The sequence below is a fragment of the Labrus bergylta genome, chromosome 19 (genome assembly GCF_963930695.1).
Source record: "Labrus bergylta chromosome 19, fLabBer1.1, whole genome shotgun sequence".
Classification (NCBI taxonomy): domain Eukaryota; kingdom Metazoa; phylum Chordata; class Actinopteri; order Labriformes; family Labridae; genus Labrus; species Labrus bergylta.
Window position 1 is genome coordinate 15,606,326 of NC_089213.1, and position 21,496 is coordinate 15,627,821.

The following is a 21,496-nucleotide window of genomic DNA, read 5'->3' on the forward strand; positions in this document are numbered from 1 at the left end:
ATCAATGTTCTCCTACAGCGGCTCCCTATCTTATTCCCTTGTACATTGCTCAGTGCTCTCTGTCAGTGTCACTGCCTCAGTACAGTATCTCATTCCCTCTTCATCTTACTCCCTCTTTTTATTCATCTGTTTTCCCCCTCCCTCTCTTTCATAACCCTGATGAAAAACAGGGGAGAGTGCTCTGAAGATATTCCGAGGGGGGCAGACTAGTGCTGGCAGAGGCGATGCAGAAAGATGAAGAGGGACGGAGAGAGCGAAAATAGAGAGATGTGGAGAGTGAGAGAAAATATGATATTATGTTCCCCTTGCAATGCCAACAGACAAGATCCTAGCCTGGTGTCAAAGCAGCTTGAGAGGTACTCAAAACAAAGGGGTCATGGTGAAGGCTGCACTTTAGACTTTGTCTTTTGTAGACTGAAAGAGCTCATTGCGTGAATGTACACTGGTTTCATACAGGGTTGAAGAGAAAAATAAGCTTTCATATTCACACGCACACACAGATTCAGTCAAGGGGGATGTTTATTAAAACACACTGTTTCCTGCAGCGGCTGACACCCTGACATTGAACATCTCTCCCTCTATCAGGGAGAGAGAGAGAACAGAGAGCGAGCGGGCGAGATTAGTGCGACAAAAACAATGTTAAAGAGGAGAGATATGAGGAGAAATGGAGTATCTCTCAGGTAAACAGAGAGGATAAAATGAAAGCGCCACAAGACAAGGACAAGCAAAATCAATGAAGAGGTAAAGATGGATGGGTATGTGAATCGACAGGATGGCAGACAAGAGGCAGATAAAGATGAGAAGAATGCAGTTCTGAAATTGCAATAGAAGCCTTTGGCTGTGGTGCGAACCACTGGGAATCTCTTCAATTCTGCCTGACAAATAGTGCACAGATGCAGATTGGGCACACACGCGCGCGCGCACACACACACACACACACACACACACACACACACAGATAAACACACTCTTTAGTCTCTGACAGGGATTCACTAGTCGAGTTACACAAAAAAAAATGCAGCCACACAGAAAAAAATGTGAGCTAAAATGTGTTTATGCAGACTTTTAAAGCATAAATATATACATGAAGACAAGAACATTGGTTCTCCCTCGTTATCTAAAGTCACAGACACATGCAGCGACTCACTGACCTGGGCATTTCTTCTCGTTACAGGACCGGACCTCCTCTCCTGAGCCTTCGCAGGGGTATCCCTGTAATCCGGTGCCCTCACACATCCTGAAGCGACGCTGCCACCCAGAGTCACATGTTTTGCTGCAGAGGCTCCAGTGGTTCCAGCTACCCCAGTTACCTCCACCTGGAAGAGGAGAAGAGAACCGCACATTTAGAGAAAAGGGAGGAAGCAAGGACCTGGTTTATCCTAGTACATGCATCCTCTGGGACAGACTGAGCCAAGACTGTAAGGCAACAGTTTTCAAAGTAAGTCAGACAGGAAGAAACCTCAAGCGATACCAAACACTCCGGTGTACATCCGTCTACTGCAACCTGCTAACCTGAGAGCATAAGGCAACAGTTGCAAGTCTTTTACATTTTTTAGTGTGGTATTCAAAGTAAGTCAGTATGATCCTATAGTACCAGGTTCATTAAAACACAGCAGTACTTTGTCCTGTGGGGGTACATGTAGAATTCGACCACCAGCCAAATTGGATCCCAACCCACTAATTATATGAGCATTCAGAACAGGAATCAGAAAAGACTATACAGATACCTTTTTAGATAATGCATGTTTCATGTTTGCATAATGGCGTTTGAGAGTCAGTGTGAATGCTAAGCATTGATTTGTACGCCTTACCACTGCATGAAGGGTTGATGCATTCTCTGCTCTCCTCATGGGGGCCCTTACATTCGGCCCAGCCGTGAACGGACGCACTGCAGCGCCTCTGCCTCTGCTGCGATCCTGTGTTACAGGTCACGCTGCATCTCGACCAAGGCCCCCACTCTAACCATTGGCCCTCAACTGCAGGAGGGCATGGGGGTAGAGACAGGGGGAAAAAAATGGATGAAAAAATGGATGGAAATGGAAGGAGGAAGATTTTGAGAGACAAGGAGAAATCAGGGGAAATTGATTCCGAGGTTTGAAGGACAGGAAGGACGATGCGGGGGAGAAGAAAGGTGCAAAGGGAGAAAAGAGAGAATAAATAAAGTGAGTGGGCTACAAGCAAACAGAATATAGAATGAGTTCGTAGGAAGAAAAAATAAATTACAAGGGGGTATTTGATTTTCCATAAATAGAAACAAACACACATAGTGCGCTTCATAGCTCTATAGACATTTTAAATATTTCAATCTAGGAAATAGCTGATTTGAATTCCTTTTATGCTTTGTTTTATAAAGAGTTCACGCAGAGTACAGTCAGCCGGATTGTCCTTTAAAGCGTTGTTAGAAAGGAACCACATTTCAACTCTCGACTGGTGTTTGTGCAGACACAGAAAAAAAGGCAGTATACAATCCAGGAGCGCCTTTCAGACAATGCATGAATACCAAATAGCTTAACCAAAGCCTGACGACATGCACAGGTGTAATCAAAGCATTTTCTGTCCGCTTTTATAAGGGAGCATAGATGAAGTAATTGAGTTGTCAAATAAAATACTCAAAAGGCAATTAATAGGATAATCAAAAACAGGCAAATTTGTCATTTGTAGGTAGTGATGGTCGCAATGAAGTCTTGAACTCTGCGATCACACTGATATTTGTTGGCTTTTAATACGTAGCAGTCCTCTAAATTGAAGGTCGGAGTCACTCCAACACCTTGCTGATATTCATCGCTTTAGTCAGAAATGTGAGAAATAAAAGTCCAAGAAGCCTGTGTGTTGTGCAATTAAACTGTCTGCATACTATTCTCCAGATGTTCTGCATAAATTATCTATACCTTTAGTGCAGTATGTTGCAACTTAATAACATTGTATTGTCAGAAAGCTTCATTTTTTGAATCACTGTTGCAGATGTCAAACATCAATGAACCTGATAAGTAGATGTTCTTCTGTATGTGGCTTTGGTGACAGTTCATAGTTTCATTGTGATGCAGTAAAGGCTGTGTTCAAAAATAATATCCCTCTAATGAACTAATTACCTCTAGAGTTTTATTACTTAATGCTAGGTGGAGTAATAATTATGTATTTATTGCTCAATCCCCCCCCCCCCCTCCAAATGTGCCAGCCGCAGAGTTAAGCTGTCAAAATTTGCACTTTGTCAAGCTAAATATAACACTTTTCAAAGCACTGGTGACATAGTTTTCCATTTGTTTCCATTGATTGGTTTTAACTAGTGCTTATTATTCTAACATTTCACACAAATAAGAGTTTTATTCAAACGGTAATGAAATATCCTGAACACTTGATTGTTTTTGTCCTCAAATACATTTTTTAATGCTTATTTTATTTGTGTCAAAAAAACACCGTCCTAGAGCTAATGATTCGAGTAAAAGAAAACAATGCCTTCTTTTGTTGGAGGCTGTGTTTGTAGAAAAAAAAAAAACCCATGTGTTGCCTCCAGTTGGATTATTGACTTTAAATTGTTTTATTTCTCATCCCTTTTTACAACAGAAATGAAACAATGCTGAATAATGTTGTTTGCTTTCACAGCACACCTTCTCTCCGAAATGTCCTTGATTGTCCATCCACTGTCTATTAGCTTTAAAAAAGTGATAAAGTGAACATTTAAGGACAAGAAACCACCCTTTTTTCCCCCCCTATATCCTTAACTATTTAGCATGGAAGTCATGTTTCAAGCCACCTAATGAAAGAGTCTAATTTTCATTTCCCATTTAGGCTTGTTTTGCTCTGTACCAAGTCTAGAGGGAAATATGGGGTTCTTTAGCCACTAATTGCTGCACTGTCTTCACAATGTAGTTGCTACTTTGTCTGCCTGCTCTGAAGTGCTAGACAGGTAGCGTCAAGAGGTATAAGCAGAATAATGCTTGCTCACAAAAAAAGTTGCCTGTTGCTGTAAACAAGTCTGCAACAAAACAAGAAAGTTATAGACTGTAAAACCAAAACAAGTGAGCTAAAAGTCAGTAAAACGCCTCATAAGTTACATGGGAATTCTCGGGGGGTTCAAACCTTTCTAATTACAAAGTCAATGAATCATTGTAGATTTAAAATAAAGTGTGTGGTGCAGTTTTAAATATTTATTCAAACTAATAGAGTTTTTTTTTTAGCCTGTTTATTGTAACGTCAATTCAAAACAGCCAATCTTAGGGTTGTACTTTTTGGTCCAAAGACGAATTCATGATTAGAAAAAAAATATTGTTCTTACTCTTGTTGCTGTAAATCAAGTAAGACAGTGCTATCATTAAATCATACATACAACAATCCGAAATAAGAAAAAAAAACAAATTTTCCTTCTTCTTCAACTAACACTTGATTCTGCACTGATGTTGAGTGTGTGCTCTCGGGCAGTTCAGTTTGTCACTGTATTAACAAGAGAACAAAACTCAAAGTGAGAACTTTGGGTTCAGAATGATATATCGAGGCAACATATTGGACACACACAGGGGGCTTTGAGTAGCGGAGAAAGTGAAATACAGTGCAGTAAGTGTATTTGTCTGCTTCTCCCAAGTGGGAAAACATTGCCAACTCTCCTCGGTGATGCGGTCAATCACTGCGGTGTGCGACTTGCCACAATGTTCCAACTGGCTGGGGCCGACGCTGAGTGGGCTGTTGCACCGAGTGAGCTCTGAACTAGTAGGAATCAAGGTGGAACCAGACATTTTCAAAATCCAATTCGGAATGATTAAAGTGACAAATCTCAAACCTGCTTCAAAAAGAAGTACTGACAGAAATATGTTTTCATAATGGATTTTAAGGCTTCCTTGATATTTACAACAGAACAGTACATCAGTGTGTTATTTTCTGCTGTAATTTGTTGTAATTACAACAGATCTATAGGTGACTCTGGGGACCTTTAAGCTCCATAATGTACTAATGCTCTAGTACAAAACCCTTCTCTGTTCTTCTTCTTCTCCATTCTTCTATTTTATTCCCTCTCTCTCTCTCTCTCTCTCTCTCTTTTTTCAGTTCCCCTGTGGGTGGTGAGCGTTAATAGTTTTGACTATAATCCTAATCCATCCCCTGATTAATACCCTTTGATGTTGTTGATGATGATGATGATGATGATAATGATTAAATATATTATATAATCTGTGTGCATTGCTATATGTGATCTGCATGTCGGTGCCTGTGTTTAATCAGAATTCAAGCTCTTCCTGATTTATATTTCTGTGTCCAATCTACCCAGTAGCTATACACGGTCGAGGCCCACACACTGTCGTGAGCATTACATATTTGTGCGTTGGTGTGTCTTTGTTGATGATGAAAGCATATGCTTTTGTTGAGTTGTAGGAGATCTTTCTGCGTTTTCACCCCGACAATACCAGTCACAACCTCTCCATATACTGATTTCCTTCAGTGGAATCAACAGGTTCTGTTTCACTAAAACTTTATCAGAATAAACAGTGGCTAACCATCAAACAAATCCTGATGTCACAGCTTCATGTCTCTCCCTCCAACACAATGCAAAAGTCCAATCGATCAAATCTATTTCGACTCAGCAGCAAGAACCACTGCATGTTGCGTTCATGACAAGCGATCTAGGAGAACAAATTACCACAAGACACTTCCCAGCAGAAAAACAATGTCTCATTTGATCATAACAGTGTTTTTTGATCAATCAGAACATAACATGTCAGTGGGAATGAGGCTGTTTTCTGGCCAAAGCCATCTTTTCAATTCCCCATATTTAAAAAAAACCCAATTAATACCTGTATATGCTTGACTCCGAGCTCATTAATCAGCTGCCTTTCACTTCTCACTCGAAGTCAGACTCACACACATATAATAATACTCTTGACACCACAATCAGCCTCAAACTGTGCATGCCCCACAGTTCCCTCAGTGGACTTCAACCCACAAACCAACCTAGCTTGCTGCTAGCTAGCTTATTTTTTTGATTTTTTGGGGGGATGTGACGCAATAGGTCACTCAGAAGAAGGTCCAATAGTAACTACCTAAAAAGGAGCATATCGCTACTACCATTGAAGAATCAAACATGGTTCCCCTGAATAAGTCCATTCTACCCCAATGCTTGTAGACTGGGACAAGGAGAGTAGTCCAATTGAATGACCTAATCGAGTTATAACTGTAGCTCTTAACTGAGTGTTTACCGAGCATGTAAACATATTGAGCGTTGATTGTCTTTTTTTTTTTATCTAACACCTGTAGTATTAACATTAGCAGCTCTGCCCACACATACAGTTAATTGATGTGTTGGCTAAGAATATGCCTGCACAAGGGGAAAAAATAACAGCAAAGGAGTGCGACTTGACCAAGAAATATATAATTTGTGACACTTTAACATACTGTCACATAATCACTAAAGAGAAAGCTCAATGGCATGGTATACGGTCTGAGTAAATATTGTTTACAGTGAAATCATGTCTCTGAAAGCATACAATGTATGTACATATGCACACATAAACACAGGCACTCACACACACACAGAAATAGAAAAGCTCTATTTTCCATGCATGGCTGTTTGTGCCAAAAGGCCTTCGCTGGTATTCATCATTTCAAAGGCCCAATGCCTTTGAACTCCCGAAAGCTCGCTGAATCTGTTGTGATATATTCGCACACAAATACACAAACACATACAGCATACCAAGACACAAATACACAGATTTCCTTAAAGCCCTTGAAGGACGAGCCCACCCTTTTCTCCCCAAAAAACCCTTTCCTTCCATCACTGTTCCCAAAAACAGTATGCCGAAACTTCCCGCAGGCCATACTTTAGATTATGACGGCTCCTTATTCCTCCCTCTTTGAGACATAACTTTGCAGCCGCTTTGGCTATGAGGACAATTTTTGTTTTATTTAAATATTAACCTTTATAAAAACCTTGCTGTGGAAAAACATGAAAACAAAAAAGAGACCCCAAAATAGTCATGATAAAAACAGAAAATGCTGTCAGTAGAGAGGTTGGGCTGCAGTCCAGAAAGGCTCCAGCAACATTGACATAAATATAATTATCATTTACTAAGGGGAAACAAGAGGATTCTTTCCTTTAGCTATGATAAATAAAGAGCTCTTACCCTGTGATAATTGCACAGCCTGTGAGTGGTTGTATACTATACAAGCACACACACACACACACACACACACACACACACACACACACACACACACACACACACACACACACACACACACACACACACACACACACACACACACACACACACACTGTCTCATTTGGACTGAGATCAATTCAGGAAAAAATAAAACAGCAACCAATTTTGTTATAAGCTGTCTGATGTTTTAATGTCTGTACATCCATTAATGTCCTATGTTATGCAGAAACTATTTATATTCCGCCGACGCAGAAAGCGTGGCACAAATTAAACCGGGGAAATGAAAGTTCCTTTCTGATGTCAATCCTTTCAAAGTAAGTGGTTTTCATAGAAGAACACTTGAAATACAAAAATAAAATGAGTCCGATGAGTCCATTCTTGTAGGTTATTTATATCAGGAGGTATAAGCTTGACATCTCAAAATAGAAAGGGATAGGCTCCAGTAATTGCTGGCTAAAACGTGCCCTACTTTTCCTTCAGGGTCGGCTCCATTGAGACGTTATTTCAATTGTCCAATTCCACTCCAATGGCAGCCTGATAAAGATGTCTCAGCTGGACAGACAGAGCAAGATTGGAATTAAGTCCTGAGGTAGCCTTGACACTGGAATTAGATGGGGCTGCACTGGAGACTTATAGCCGTTCTTGACAAGGTATAGGCCTAACAGGTAATCTCTGAGACTATAGCTAGAGCGCTCCACCGATGGACCTGCTCTGCAATCTAATCCAAGCCAACCATGGAGGAAACGTAGAAGTCCAACCTAAAGGCTTTGCTACACTCCAGACCTGCAGGGCAGCTGAGTGAAAAAATGTGGAAAGTCGGTCATGTATTCCATGGCTGACCAGGGATTGATGTTAAAGTTAATGCAATGAGAATAAGCAGGCAGGAAAAGGTTTGGATTCATGCAATGTCAGCAGAGCAGAGAAGAGAACGGTGAATCAAACATGATTAAACGGCTAAGATTAGCTTCTTTAAACACCACGTTAGTCTTTGTGAACTGTGATATTCAGGCTCAGAGGAAGGTTGCACATTCCTCAGTCTTGTAATCAACGCTTATTTGATGTTATTAGTTTGATTTATTTGCCATTTAACAGTGTGTTTGGTTTATTTCATCTTCATTCTGTTTTGTAAAATCCCAACAAAAGGGAAAATAAAAGGAGTTTTCTTTTCCATGGTAAATCATGAGTCTCGTTACCTCCAGCTGAGGGGAGATTGATTCCACCTGACTCAAGCTGGCACTTATTACAGAGCTCCTCCCTGATTGGCCAGGACAGCAGGTGACAGGGTATAAAAGGTGTGATTAATCAGCTGACTGGTCTGGCCTATTTTGTCACTTCCTAGGAGAAGGCCCAGATAGAGGTTCGCCCCAATGGTTTGCTAACATATGAAGTTATTTTAGTAATTTTCCTTTGTGGCTGGACTGAATGAACTGTTTTTTATCTGAGGAGACATGCTCCTGCATGCTGGGCCATCCTTGGTTTCCACTCTGCCCGGTATGAATCAGTGAGCTAGTTAACATTGCTATTATACTCGCAATGACAAAGCCTTGAACACTGGTCTTCAGCAGGCTAATAAATATCAAGCTGACTATTATAACATGGCTACTTAAAGTACGATTGAGCTTGAAGGTTGTTTTCAGGTTATTTATCATTGCCATTCCAAGATGTGTCTGAATAAACCATAAAATGTCAACCTTGTAGTACAGGGAAATGTGGACCTGTGATCAAATGTGCCTTTGGGCTAAATAATCCATTATGTTTCTACAAAATGGAATGATTATACACTAAACAGTTGATGGGTTTCAGTTAGTTTCAAATATCTGAGGATTAAGTAATTCAATTTAGCTGAAATGCTTTTATTGGATGTTTCTTTTTTTTATATAACTGCCAGTGACAGTGTTTTTGCAGCCATCTGTCTGTTGCCTGTTTGTATTTCTATTTAACTAAATTACCAATAATCCATAGGGGGAATTGCAGGAGGCTGAAATGCACGCTTTTTTTTTTAAGGCAGCTGCTCTTAAATGCAACATTGGTCCAAGTTTAGGCAGATGAAGAGCAACACTACGTTGAATTGTAGAGTTGAAATGGAAGAACATAAAATATAAATGCAAATGTAAATTCAAGAGCTGTGACAGCAAACCCAGTTGTTTTTGGAAGAAATGAAGATAGCCAGACTTGAATGGGCAGACAGACCAAGAAAGAGAGGGAGAGAGAGAGAAATAGAGAGAGAGAGAGAGACTGGGTGTATCATGTAAATGGGGATGGTACTAACCAGGACACACTGCTATGTTGCAGAGTTTGGTCTGAATCTCGGGCCTCCCACAAGCCAAGGCCCCTCCTCCGTTCACACACTTCCTGGTTCGCGTCCTGGAGCCCCGCCCACAGGTCACGGAGCACAGACTCCATAACGACCACTCCTCCCACAGCCCATGCACTACAAACACACGCACAGATACGCACACGACATGGGCATGAGGGATGAGGGAAGGAGGGAGGAAAGGAGGGGAGCATCCCATCGCAGGCAAGAGGGTTAGAAAATGAGAGAAACATAATATATTAAATGAGGCTTAGCACATTCCTTTAAAAAAAAAAAAAAAAAAACATGAAAGAGGTGACCTTTAGACCTCCATACCAACATTCCCATTACAATGGAAAAGATACACTGAGTATGAATCTATACTTACATGTTGCTACATGAAAGAAAATGGAGGTTAGGAATGGACATTTGAAGACATGCAGTTGTACAGCATGAGTCATGAGGAGGAAATGAACATGGTAAGTTTGCTTCTGAAACTATTAGAGCATTCAGTTAGTGAACCAAAGGATCAAAAGACTTCAAACACTTCAAACACCACTTAAAATATTGAAAATGTTTCTCTCCCCCCTTCTTCTTTCCTTCTTTACTGCACTCCTCGTCCTATTTAAGCAACAGATGCAGCTGAAATGAATCAAAATGAACTGTGGACTTGCACAAAACTTTTCAGATAATGATGGTCACTTGAGACTTCTCGTGTTGCTGCCTTATTGATCGCTAGACTTTGCTGCATGCTTGATCTGAATTTGAACCCATGTAGCAGATTGTGCCCTGTTAAAAAAAAAAAAAAAAAAGACGCATTTGCGCAAACACATAATTGCCAAAATCATCAGGTGACGTCTGAACTGAGATAGGAAGGTATAATGATGGCAGTCAGATTTTAAAGGGAAAAGAAGACAAGAAAGGTGCAACAAGTAACTCAAAATTCACTGAAAGAAAAAGGGAATGATTTGTTAAAGCAGGGACTCAAAATAACAGATTAACATAAGAATAAAAACAAAACTTATAGAAGGAAAAGCAGAGGCCAAGAAAAGGAATTTTGTATTTTGAAGACGTAGGCTTGTTCAGCGAGACACCATAGGAGATTAGTCTTGTTGAAAGAGATGGGAGGAAGAGAGAGGAAGCCGATTTAGAGAGATGCAGCAAGAAACGCTACAGAGCCAAGCTATAGAGAGAGGAGGCTGAGGCAGTGAGGGAAGGGGAAAAAAAAGTTTGAGACAGCAAGATGGAGATTGCTGGTCCTGTGTTGAGCAAAGCTAAATAAATCATGGCAATAAATAATTAAGTCTACTCTGTGAAGGAAAGCTCAGAGGAGCGGGAGGAGGAGGCTGAGAGAGAGGGAGAAGATGGTGGTATAAAAAAAAAAAAAGTTCAGAGAAATGGGGAGCTGGTTAAACAGTGAGACGTCTTTAAATTCAGTAACACAATCAATGCTTTTAAAACTGCTGTGCTAAGTGGCTGTATATTGCAATAATGGCAGTGATAAAACAAGAATGTGGACTGTATCCACTCATTAGCATTCAAGTTGCTGATTGCTGTAGCTACTGTTTACCGTTTAATTTGTAGTTCTAGATAACATAGATTGAGTTTCATCAACTGCTCTCAAATTAGGAAAGTTTTTAAGTGAGTTCAAACAAATACAGACAAGTTAAGCTAAGAAATAGGTTTTCACAGAAACTGACAGGCGTGTCACTTACAGTAGGTAGCTGACTCACCAACAGATGAAGCTAGCATTAGGCATTAGCTTGCTATAGCAATAGCATGTTGTACAAATATGGAAGGAATACTTGATAATGTGCTTTTTTTTTTTTTTAGCGCACATCGCAATTGTGAGACTACATTTATCGTTCAGCCCTACCCTCAAGCACAGTGAAGCTAGCCATAGCTAGCATGTTGTACAAATATAGGAGAAGTCCTTCATCTAGTAGCTAAGTCTTTCCAAAGGTGATTATTATTTTTTTTTTTTAACTTGTTGAGGTTCTTACAGCATGAGTACGTTTCACACTAATAGAGCTGGTGGCTCTACAGTAGAGCTACACTTACTTCCAAATGTCTAATTCAATGAATCATTTTAATAGTGAATTGAAACTGTGGGGCCGGCACATTTCTTGTGGGCGTCTCTGCCCAAATTGCAAAAGTTTCCCAGAAGACTCCAGAAGTTTATACAACTGCATGCAGAGAAAAGATAAACATAATTCAGCAAGAGTTATTTTATTTAGCTTAGTTTGTACAGGATTGCTTGTAAGACATTACTAATTCATCCAAATTGAATCACCCTCTTTCAAATATGGTGTTTCTGAAGTCTGACTGAGCAAAAACCAATCGATTTGTCTATAAAAATCAAGCTGGAAGCAGCTTTAGGATTAAGACACATTCAAAGGAGAAAATCAGTAGAAAACTACAAAAATGTCATCAGATACTGTCACTGATGATTGTATTACACCACCCATTGGTAACAAAAAACACACCACCCAACCTAGAGGAATAAACAAAGCTTCATTGTCTATCATGACACCAACCACTGCATTAACATATTACAGCACATCTTTTAGTCTAACTGTGCACATTGAAGTGAGACGTTGTTCCATCGGGGTTGCAGTCACAGGGGGAGGTGAAAAAGAGCGTGTTTACAGCAGCATAGAATGAAGAGAGAAATAATGAGTCGATCAGTTCTGATCAAACCTCATGCGACAGATCTGTGGACGACCCGGTCCCCAAATCAAGTTCATGAACTCCCAGAAATTCAGCTTCGTGAGGAGCAGATTAGGGGAAAGATGTTTGACATAAAAAAGGAGGCATATCACTTATTCTGGTGCACCATTCTGATGCAATGCAAGTCATCTCTGATAAATGAAGATAAAAAGTCCATGCTTATCTTTCTTTATTCAACATTATGCACATTCACACTCTCAGCATACAGCACACAAAGCACCTCAGGGACTACAGCTATGTGAAACACTTATGACTTATGCATGTATTTAAAATCAATGTACGTATTAGATTAACCAAGGCTTGCAACAATGCATTCTGTTTGAGAATATACACTTACAAGAATTTTCTAGCTGCTGATGTTGAAACATGTATAGCACTTAATCTGAGAACTGCCATCATTAACAGCAATTTCAATTGATCACAGCGCAGCATGGCAACATTATCTAATACTATGTGCGTGTTTTAAGTTTCTGTGTTGGCCATCTGCACAAGTCTGCCATCGCTCCATGACTGGATCCTCGCATGCACCCCGAGTCTCTCGCTTGAATGGTTACTGGAAGTGTGGTGTTGCAGCGTTTGACTACGCACTGACCCAGACACACTGTATTCATAATGCAGCATTGTTCCACTCCATGTTTTAAATGTCACTGAATCTATGGGAAATGAGCAGTAGCTAAGTAGAACAGAAATATACGGGTACTACTTCACTTTGCACGCTTTGGGCCATGAAGGCCGTATATACTTCAGTACATATTCCAAAAAAAGAAAAGTTAATTTGCTGGACCAATTACTGCCTAGTTTGCTTTGTCAAGAGCTACACCATTACTTAAAATTGATTATCTGTACCACCTCAATTTAAGAGTTTTTAGCCATGATAAAACAGGGAGAAAAAAAAAGTCTATTTTCACTTCATTGGCTTTATGTCCAAGCTACTTTTCTTTGATGTTCCCTAACTTGAACAGACACACATAAAAGCATGCACAGAGATGCGCCCCAGAGACATATCCACCCACACTCGCACTCATAACACACCCACTTCCATACCCTCATCTTGAGCACTAACATAAATAAATATATATATTAAAAAAATCTGACTAGAAGATTCTGGAAAACACTGCTTAAAAATTAAGTATGCAGACTAAGCATACTCCCCAGCTCAGGATGCTTTGGGAGAAACTGTGAAAGTATGTGTGAGCTGAATATTTGAGAGTTTGAGTAAATTCAAATGAAACAGAATGAAGGATGTTGGTTTAAAACATCTATCGGATAAATCAGAAAGTTGGCACGACTATATCGTATATGTTCTGAAAAGAGAAACTTTTGAATACAAGCAGGAAAATGTACATTAAACTTTTTTTTTTTTTTATGAAAATTGAGTTTGCTTTTCAGAGCTTTTCATTTAAAAGTAAAGGCTGTGTGTAAATGTGCGGACAACATGTTGTTTATTATGAGTTGTTTTGAGAAAATTAATATTTCAGTGTTTGTATTGAAAGCTCTTCTGTCCTAATTTCTGTGTATTGGCTTCTGTGTACCATTCTTTGTTCCGTTGGTTTGGTTTTTTAATCCCTAGGACTTCATCAAACAACAAATATCAAAGAGCAGTGGAGGTTCCACCCAGAAAATGGCATAATAAAAAAATATAAAGAAAATGAAAACATCTACTTAATCTAATTCATTTCACACATTTATGTGCAACCCTCCCAGCCCACTTGAATTTGACGTGATCCCATCTTGAGGCAATCCCTGGAGTGCCCCTACAACCCCTCCAGAACTATGTCAGGAAACATCAGAGGAGCTCAGGGAGGAAAAATGAAATAATAAACGGAACATAATACAGCTACCAATATTCCATCAAAGGAGCAGCTGAGGATATTAATATCGACACTGAATGGAAAATGAGGCACTTAGACATACAAATCGCGTTGACACATTTGCATAAAAACAAGATTAGCATATGCACTGACAGGGAAGGAGAAATGTTCCTCTCGCTTCCCTTGTTTTGTTTTTTTTCGCACTTTATTTCATTTGGTTTAGGTCGGGGGCGAATTGCATGAGTAAACACTGAGTGACTTCTAACTGATTTGTGAACGTGTGCTTGTGCTGCAAATGTACACAGTAACATTATGCGGCGTCACATGTAACACAAACTTTCAAAACTCTCACACAGGAAATGCAAATAGAGCAGTGCAATTATGTGACAAATTAACAGAGCACTCTTACTGATGACACTAAATTGACAATAAATCATGAAGAGCAAAGACAAAAAAAACACCCACATTTTCCCATACACACAAGAACAATACAATCAACACAAATATTAAAAAATGTGAACGCACTATGTTGAAGCCTTCTGTTGAGAACCTACTTGCTAAACCACTTTCCTGTTCTGTGTAAAAGTATGCTCTGCCAATCCAGACAAGCACATTTTAAAAGAGAGGCTGCTTTTGTAGATGTGTTCAAACTGCAGGAGCTTTCCAACATGATAAAGGGACTTTTGGAGGTACTCAAATTTCCACCACAGTGACCAGAGCTTAGATAAAATCCCTTGTTCACCCCAAAAGTATAGTACTCCCTGAAAGTATAAGTACTGTACTTTTGGGGTCTGTCTGATTGGTTGAGGAAAGTTGAACAAACACAGCACAGCATTCAGTGCTTCAACTGTCTTGAAGTGTTACATTACGTTGCTGTAATACCTTTGATGCTCTGAGAGGGTGTAGTTGCATTTCTATTTCACCCTACTCCACTGTGCCATTTTTTTTAAACAGGGCATATCACATGGGAAATATTGCGTAAAGGTCTTACTACTGTATCATTTGTGATTGATATGTTAAGATAGTATTCATTAATACAAATAAATGGAAGGAATGACCCTTTTAAACTCTAAATTTCCCAGGTCTTTAGACCTTAGTGGACATATAAATGACAGTTTGCTGGAAGAACCTTTGAGTTACTTTTTAAAAGAACCTACTGTATAGGAAATAAAAGTCCCTGTGCTATAGAGGTTACTCAGCCACTATCTTTTAAGCTACCATTGGTAAGCCCTATCCTATAATTAGGCTCTAGATTTAGCAGCTAAATCCTAATGACTATACACTCTGACATTTAGAAAGTAGTGGCCCCACTTTCCCTTTCAGTTATATGTCCCAAGAGGAGTTATGAGCACTGATTTTTCCATATAACAGTCTGTCCTCAAACACATCACTATCTTTATTAGAATGGCTGTGAATGGGGAACATTGGTGCCATATTCCTGTGACGCACTCTCTTATGGAACCATTTAGCGCAGAGAGGTTATCCTAGAGAATTCCCCTGTCTGCCAACCACAATAATCCAGGCCAGGCGTTCTTCCTTTCTTTGCAGTGAAGCGACAATGCAAGCTTTTTTGACATGTTCCTTTGGCAGTCAACTGTCAGTCCCCGAACGCTGCATAGGCAGGGTCACTCTCTTTGTCATATTCTACTGCAAAAAAGGGCTGGTGGAGTACACTGTCTGATATCATATCTGGCTCAGACTTGGATTTATTTGACTCCACTGAGTAGCCTGCAAGGTGGATATTTCAAACAGAATATTCCTTTCTTCTTGTCAAAATGTGGCTGCTAGACTACCAATGACACAACTTAAGCACCTGTAGTTTACTTGGAGATTCTGCTAGTAGCTGGCATGCTAGTATGTGTTATGCTAGTGGCAGCCCAGTTAGCTTTAGATGCCTGACTCAAGCAGGAATTTGAAAACCTCTAAATAGTTGCCTTCACCTTCAATTTCGTTTTATTTCCAAACTTAAAGTCAATTGCCCCAACATAACTCATCAAAGGTGACATCATTTGAGTATAATATAGTACTTTAAGTGAGCTAAAACTTTACTGCCTCAGCTGGCCTATGGGACAAAGACTGCTTTTATGGCAGCAGAGGCTAGCAGTTAGCTTTCTAAATACCAAATACGGGGAAAATACACTGGTTTGCTAAATGACTAGACGATGCATTGTCTTCATTTTCCGAAACAGACTGTGTTTTGATTTCCTATGGTTGAGGACTGTGCATTAGCAGAATAATAGGGCAGGGACAGAAGCCAGGCAAGAGGGAGTCAATGAAATTCTGGTTTTCAGTTCAATTGCAATCATCACAATCAAATCAGAGGACAGGCACCACTTCACAATTTCATCCAGGAAAGACTCCATGCCAGCAATCAATCAAGAGCAAAGCCCCATTATTCAGGATGAGCGGCACACAAGGTCCCTCGGTGACTTGATCTGGCGTGATTGTGTTGTGTGTTGCTGGGGAAAAAAAATTGGGTGCCGTTCTCATTTAACTGCTGCCTCTTTGAAGCAGCACTAAATACATCAGCACTGATTGGCAAAGCATTAATGCCTATGTTTTTGTGATGGTTTTTTGATTGGTTGGAACTTAGATTTCATCTGGGGCAAAAATTACTTTCTAATTTGAAGCAAAAGCCTGGCTGTTACATTGAGTTCTTTCTGAGCTTTTTAATGCAATTGCAGATATCATGTACCTTGTTTAAAAATGTCCTCTCTTTATGGCTTACACCAATTTTAGTTTTATCCTAAATACAATTACCTAAAATGTTTCTATTGCTACATGCATATCAATAGATACCATATGGAAAAGATAAGGTTAATGAGTATAATACTTAAAGAAAATTGAAAGAGCAGAGAGGAGCTAAAGATAGAGGAGCTAGGAAGTATGAACTTCTGAGCTGTGACTCTCTAATAGACTTGCTGACATCGGCTCAGGTGTCATGTCTGTCTGCCTGTATTTTTCACTTTCCCTCTCTCAGCTGGCCAGTAGTGTGAATTAAAGTGACAAAAATGACATTTTCATTCTGCTGTGGAATTTTCTCCTGCTTCACCAAGGATGGATGATGTTTTGGCTGAGCACACCCCGAGTTATGTGTGTAATTGTGTGTGTGTGTTCATACCGCCCACCTCCTTCAGAAGTGAATTTCACACCATCATTATTTTCTTCAGTTTTGCAGCTTTCTTAACACATTGTAAATAGACAAGTAAATGCTGCATGGGTGAGAGATGTGTTAAGCAGAAAGCCTGTGATTTAAAGCTGCATTTGTCAAATTTTATTTATTTATTTTTTCAAATTCCACAATGCAAATTGCATCGTATTTGTTTGACATATTACAACACTGCTTAACCTTGTTCAACCGTCATGACTCGGGGTTAAAAAGGCTGGTTGTATATCCCAGCATGCCTTTTGGGGCCTTTTGGGAGACGACACCATGCAATAGCACATTTTGAGATATAATCAAGCAGCAAACTCTGGTGTTGAAGCCCATGCAATACTGCAAAAAAACTGTAGTCCCTCTAGTGTCCGCTTGAAGCTGGTTGCAACAGCAGCGGAATCCTCACTAGATCCTATTGAATACGTCCATTTTTACCACAGAAATAAACATGTTACAAAGTTAAAAAAAAAACGGTGTTGGTTTCAACAGCTCATTTCTTCATTGTTAAAGCTGCACGGGGTGAGATTTTTTTATAACTCATAAGTTTAGATTTTATGAAACCTAAGAGTTCTGCATACATTTGCGTTGTCTTGGGTGTGGCTGAGTTGACTGACAGGTGGGTGAATTGTAGCTGTTTGACAGGAGGCTTATTGCCCGCCCCACTTTCAGCTCTTGTCTTGTTTCCAGACTGATTACAAGGTTAGTATGGACAGCATTTCAAACATGGTGACCTCCACATCGGGCTTTAAAATGCCTGTTCAGGGTGACATCACTGAGAATACGTCCATGTTTATACATTCCATGGTAGGGACCCCATATTCTTGAACATTTTGCATCAAAGCACACATGATGGAAATAGAACCTGTTCAAATATAGTCAGTGGAATGTTCAGTTAACATACCTGAGCCTGCGATCCCAGGATCACCTGGACAGGACGCCGTGTTGTTGCACATGCGTGTTTCCCGCAGGGCACCACTGCACAGGGTCCCATAGGGAGAAGAAACACACGATCGCGTCCTCACTTGCCAACCTTGGCCACATGTCAGAGAACACACACTCCACTGCGACCACTCCTCTGCCGCTGGGTCACCTGAAGAGCAAGGAAGAGATGGACATAGTGAGTTCAGCCATCAGGCCATTATAGAAACAGGCACGGAAAATAACGGATCAAAGAATCTGTTAGGCTGCCCCCATTGCCTCATTCTAAAGAAATACAATATACTTGACAGTTTTGTAAACTTATCTTTTATAGAACACAATTTTAGTGTGTGTAAACAACCTCGCTACAGAAACAATCTGTCAGCTGGTCAATAAGCCAGACAGTGAAATCCGAGCGAGGGCTACATCGGATGTAAACTGTAAAGCACCAAACAAGGAACTACACTTGGGCAGTCATCCTTCTCAGTAAGAGGAACACACCTGTAGAACACATTACCACCTGAGTTCAAGGTTTTTAAGACATAAGTGAAACACTGGCTGAAACTGAAGCAAATCTATGACCATTGACTGTGTTTCCTCTTATAATCCTCATTTTACTGTTTGTCCATATTTCAGTATTTTAGTTGTATTTCACTATGATATCTGTATTTGTATAGTTTCACTATTTCTGTAACTCTTCAAGTGTAATGATTGTGTTTTAATCCTAAAAGCCTAGGGGGGTCGGAAATTAGCCACAGCTAGAAACTTGAATGCATGGTGTCTACTTTGTGTTTTGATGCAAATTTTCATGGTGTTCTAGTTTCCTTTTTCTTATATTTCTACAAGTGGGAGTACACAAAGATGATGCTGAACTTCAATATGTGTGGTAGCAAGGGCACACGCTTTTCTGCTCTGCTGTTTAAAGCAAACAAAACCAACCGCAAGTTTTACTCAATGAAAAAACAATGTGTCATGTGAACGGAGGCAGAACACAGCAATGCTCGTCTTCAGGAACTAATCCATACACGAGTGCAACGTTCACTGCCAGAGGGTTTTATGTGATAACCGTCTCGAAATGTGAAACATCTGTTTGTATTAGAAGTCTTAAAAGTGAACTTACTTTTTAAGAGTCACACAAAGGCACAACGATGGTGTCAGAGTTCCAAGATGTCTGAATCGTCTATGCTACATTCCCCCCACAACAATAAAAAATTTGCTTTATTGATTCCTGTTAGCAAATCTTTGTGCGTCTTTGCTCTTTATTTACGGAAATAAAAAAGAAAGCTCCCGAGGACGACTGTGACACCAATACAAATTCACTGCAACGAAAAAAGACAAACAAAATCATAATCTGTATGAGTGTCAAGGGAAAAGTGCTGGCTTGTCTGACAGGTGATGAAAGAGCTTGATTGTGTAGTTATAGGACCTTGTTTTCCCCTTTTCCCCACTGAATTATTGAGATTCTTGGCCTAAAAATACCTCAAGATCATAATTTATTGGAGCTAGGATACCTATATTTTTATTTTATTTTAATATGGCTCTGACTGTGACGCTATTGTATCACCAACACATATATAATATTCTAACATTCTCTATACTTGTGGGAATATGTGATTTGTGTTTCAAATCTGAGTAACGCTCTCAAATGAGGAGTAATAGTTAAGTCATTCTACTTCTCTTCCTCTAAATTGTTTATGAGCGCCGTGTCCTTTGACGGAGGCATCATCGCATGGCACAGAAGGAAATGAAATTAATTGCATGTCCGTTAATCGCATTACATCTTCATTAACATGCCGTGTGAGTCAGGGCTTAAGCTCGTCACACATGCCTTCAGGAATCGAAGAATGGGGAGAAGTGAGGAGGGGGAGAGAACAGAGAAGGACAAGACGGAGCCAGGGGTTTCCCTCGCGGTATAGGGACTCCTTCCTCCACGCTCAGTGAATACAGAGTGTGTGTATGTGTAACACAAATGACTATTTGGCCTATCTCTGTTTGAATAAAGCAGCTACATGTATGTGATATATGTATAAATCGGAGTGGTCTACATATAAAGATGATTTTCTTAATATGCTCATGTATTATGTCATGAATAATTCAATCATTTCATTTCCTATCTGTTTAATTATGTAAGATTTGTAAGTCAAGCACACTCAGGAGTCATTCTTTTACATATTTAAACATCACTATGGACAAACGAAGCAGCTGCCCTGTGGCTCTGCAATGCCTTAAATGGCAAATGGAAATAAACTCTTTTGTATTCATCTTTGAGTTAAACATTCAGCCTGAAAAAAGTCAAGTTGGCAGCTTTTGCATTCGTGGCCTATGGCAGCACATACACACACAAACACTCGAACTCTCACACACTCGCACACGCTGCCGCATACACACTCACATTACTCACCTGTTTGTGCCTGAAACACACCTGGCTGGTCAGCTGATCTTGGTCTTTGGGTCTTCACCTTCAGATCATCATCATCATATTGGTCTGGAAAAGACAAGGATACATCTTTGTCCTTTTGTTTCGGTTTATTCAGAAAGTATGCTTTTTTTTCCCCCTGGTACGTTTTCAATCAATGCGGAACACAGAGGCTAAATGTGTGAAAAACAAAAAAAGCACAATCTGCTAAGTGGATGCTCTTGCTTGTTTACTACTCGACATGCATCTTTGCCATAGCATATAGAAAGATGGCTTGAAAGCTATAGTAAATAAGTGCTCATAAACACCCTCTGCTACTTTTGTACATCCAGAGTAAGTCCAAAGAGGCAACTTTTTCAGTACATCCAGAACACGACTCTGGCAAAATAAAAATACAAACGCCTACATTCCCTTGGCTTGCTACTTGTAGCAGAATATTTAAAGAACACACTGATACATTTCAGCACACATCGTGCTGAAAACAAATAACAGAATGTCAAGCTCAGAGGGGAAGTCAATTCCTACTGGCTCATTAGCTTAGCGGGAAAAGATGAAGTGTCAATAAAAAGTCTATACATGAAATGTCACGACTCAGAATGGAATACAATGTTCAAAGAGCCTGATTATAAACACATCACATATTTCATATAGGGTTTATTGAAAGTGGAACATTTCATGAAGTTCATGAAAATGTGTTCAAACAGAACCATTGCCTAGAGAGAGAGTGAGGGGAATCATGCAACATATCTAAGTCGGTTTTATCTCCATTGATACAAACATATGGAGGCATGAGCACACACTGTTCTGATCTCTGCAAATGGATTTGTAAACTTAGTTTCAGCAACACAAGGCTTAATCAACTCCCTCGGCAGGCGAAACAATCTTTGATTTAGAAGATCTTCCTCACTTGGGTACATCCCGCCTGTGGGATTTTGCATTAACGCAAAGAAGAGAACATATACTACGTATCAGAGGTACATTATACACATGAGACGTGTGTGTGTGTGTGAGTGTATGAATTAGATTACA

At 39.9% G+C, this 21,496-nt stretch overlaps 1 protein-coding gene across 6 annotated transcripts in view; it reads right to left on the reverse strand.

Annotated features, from left to right (window-relative positions):
* adgrb2 (adhesion G protein-coupled receptor B2) overlaps window positions 1-21,496 on the reverse strand; it is a 229,502-nt gene that overhangs the window by 97,144 nt on the left and 110,862 nt on the right. For 5 of the 6 annotated variants that reach the window (XM_065947887.1, XM_065947893.1, XM_065947891.1 and 2 more), the window contains exons 3-7: window positions 20,453-20,536; window positions 18,035-18,223; window positions 9,412-9,573; window positions 1,812-1,976; window positions 1,152-1,316 (exon numbers count right to left, since the gene is read on the reverse strand). In XM_065947887.1, coding sequence (XP_065803959.1) covers window positions 1,152-1,316; window positions 1,812-1,976; window positions 9,412-9,573; window positions 18,035-18,223; window positions 20,453-20,536 — 765 coding nt within the window. The remainder of the gene's footprint in view (window positions 1-1,151; window positions 1,317-1,811; window positions 1,977-9,411; window positions 9,574-18,034; window positions 18,224-20,452; window positions 20,537-21,496) is intronic. The other variant, XM_065947888.1, reaches the window with a different exon arrangement.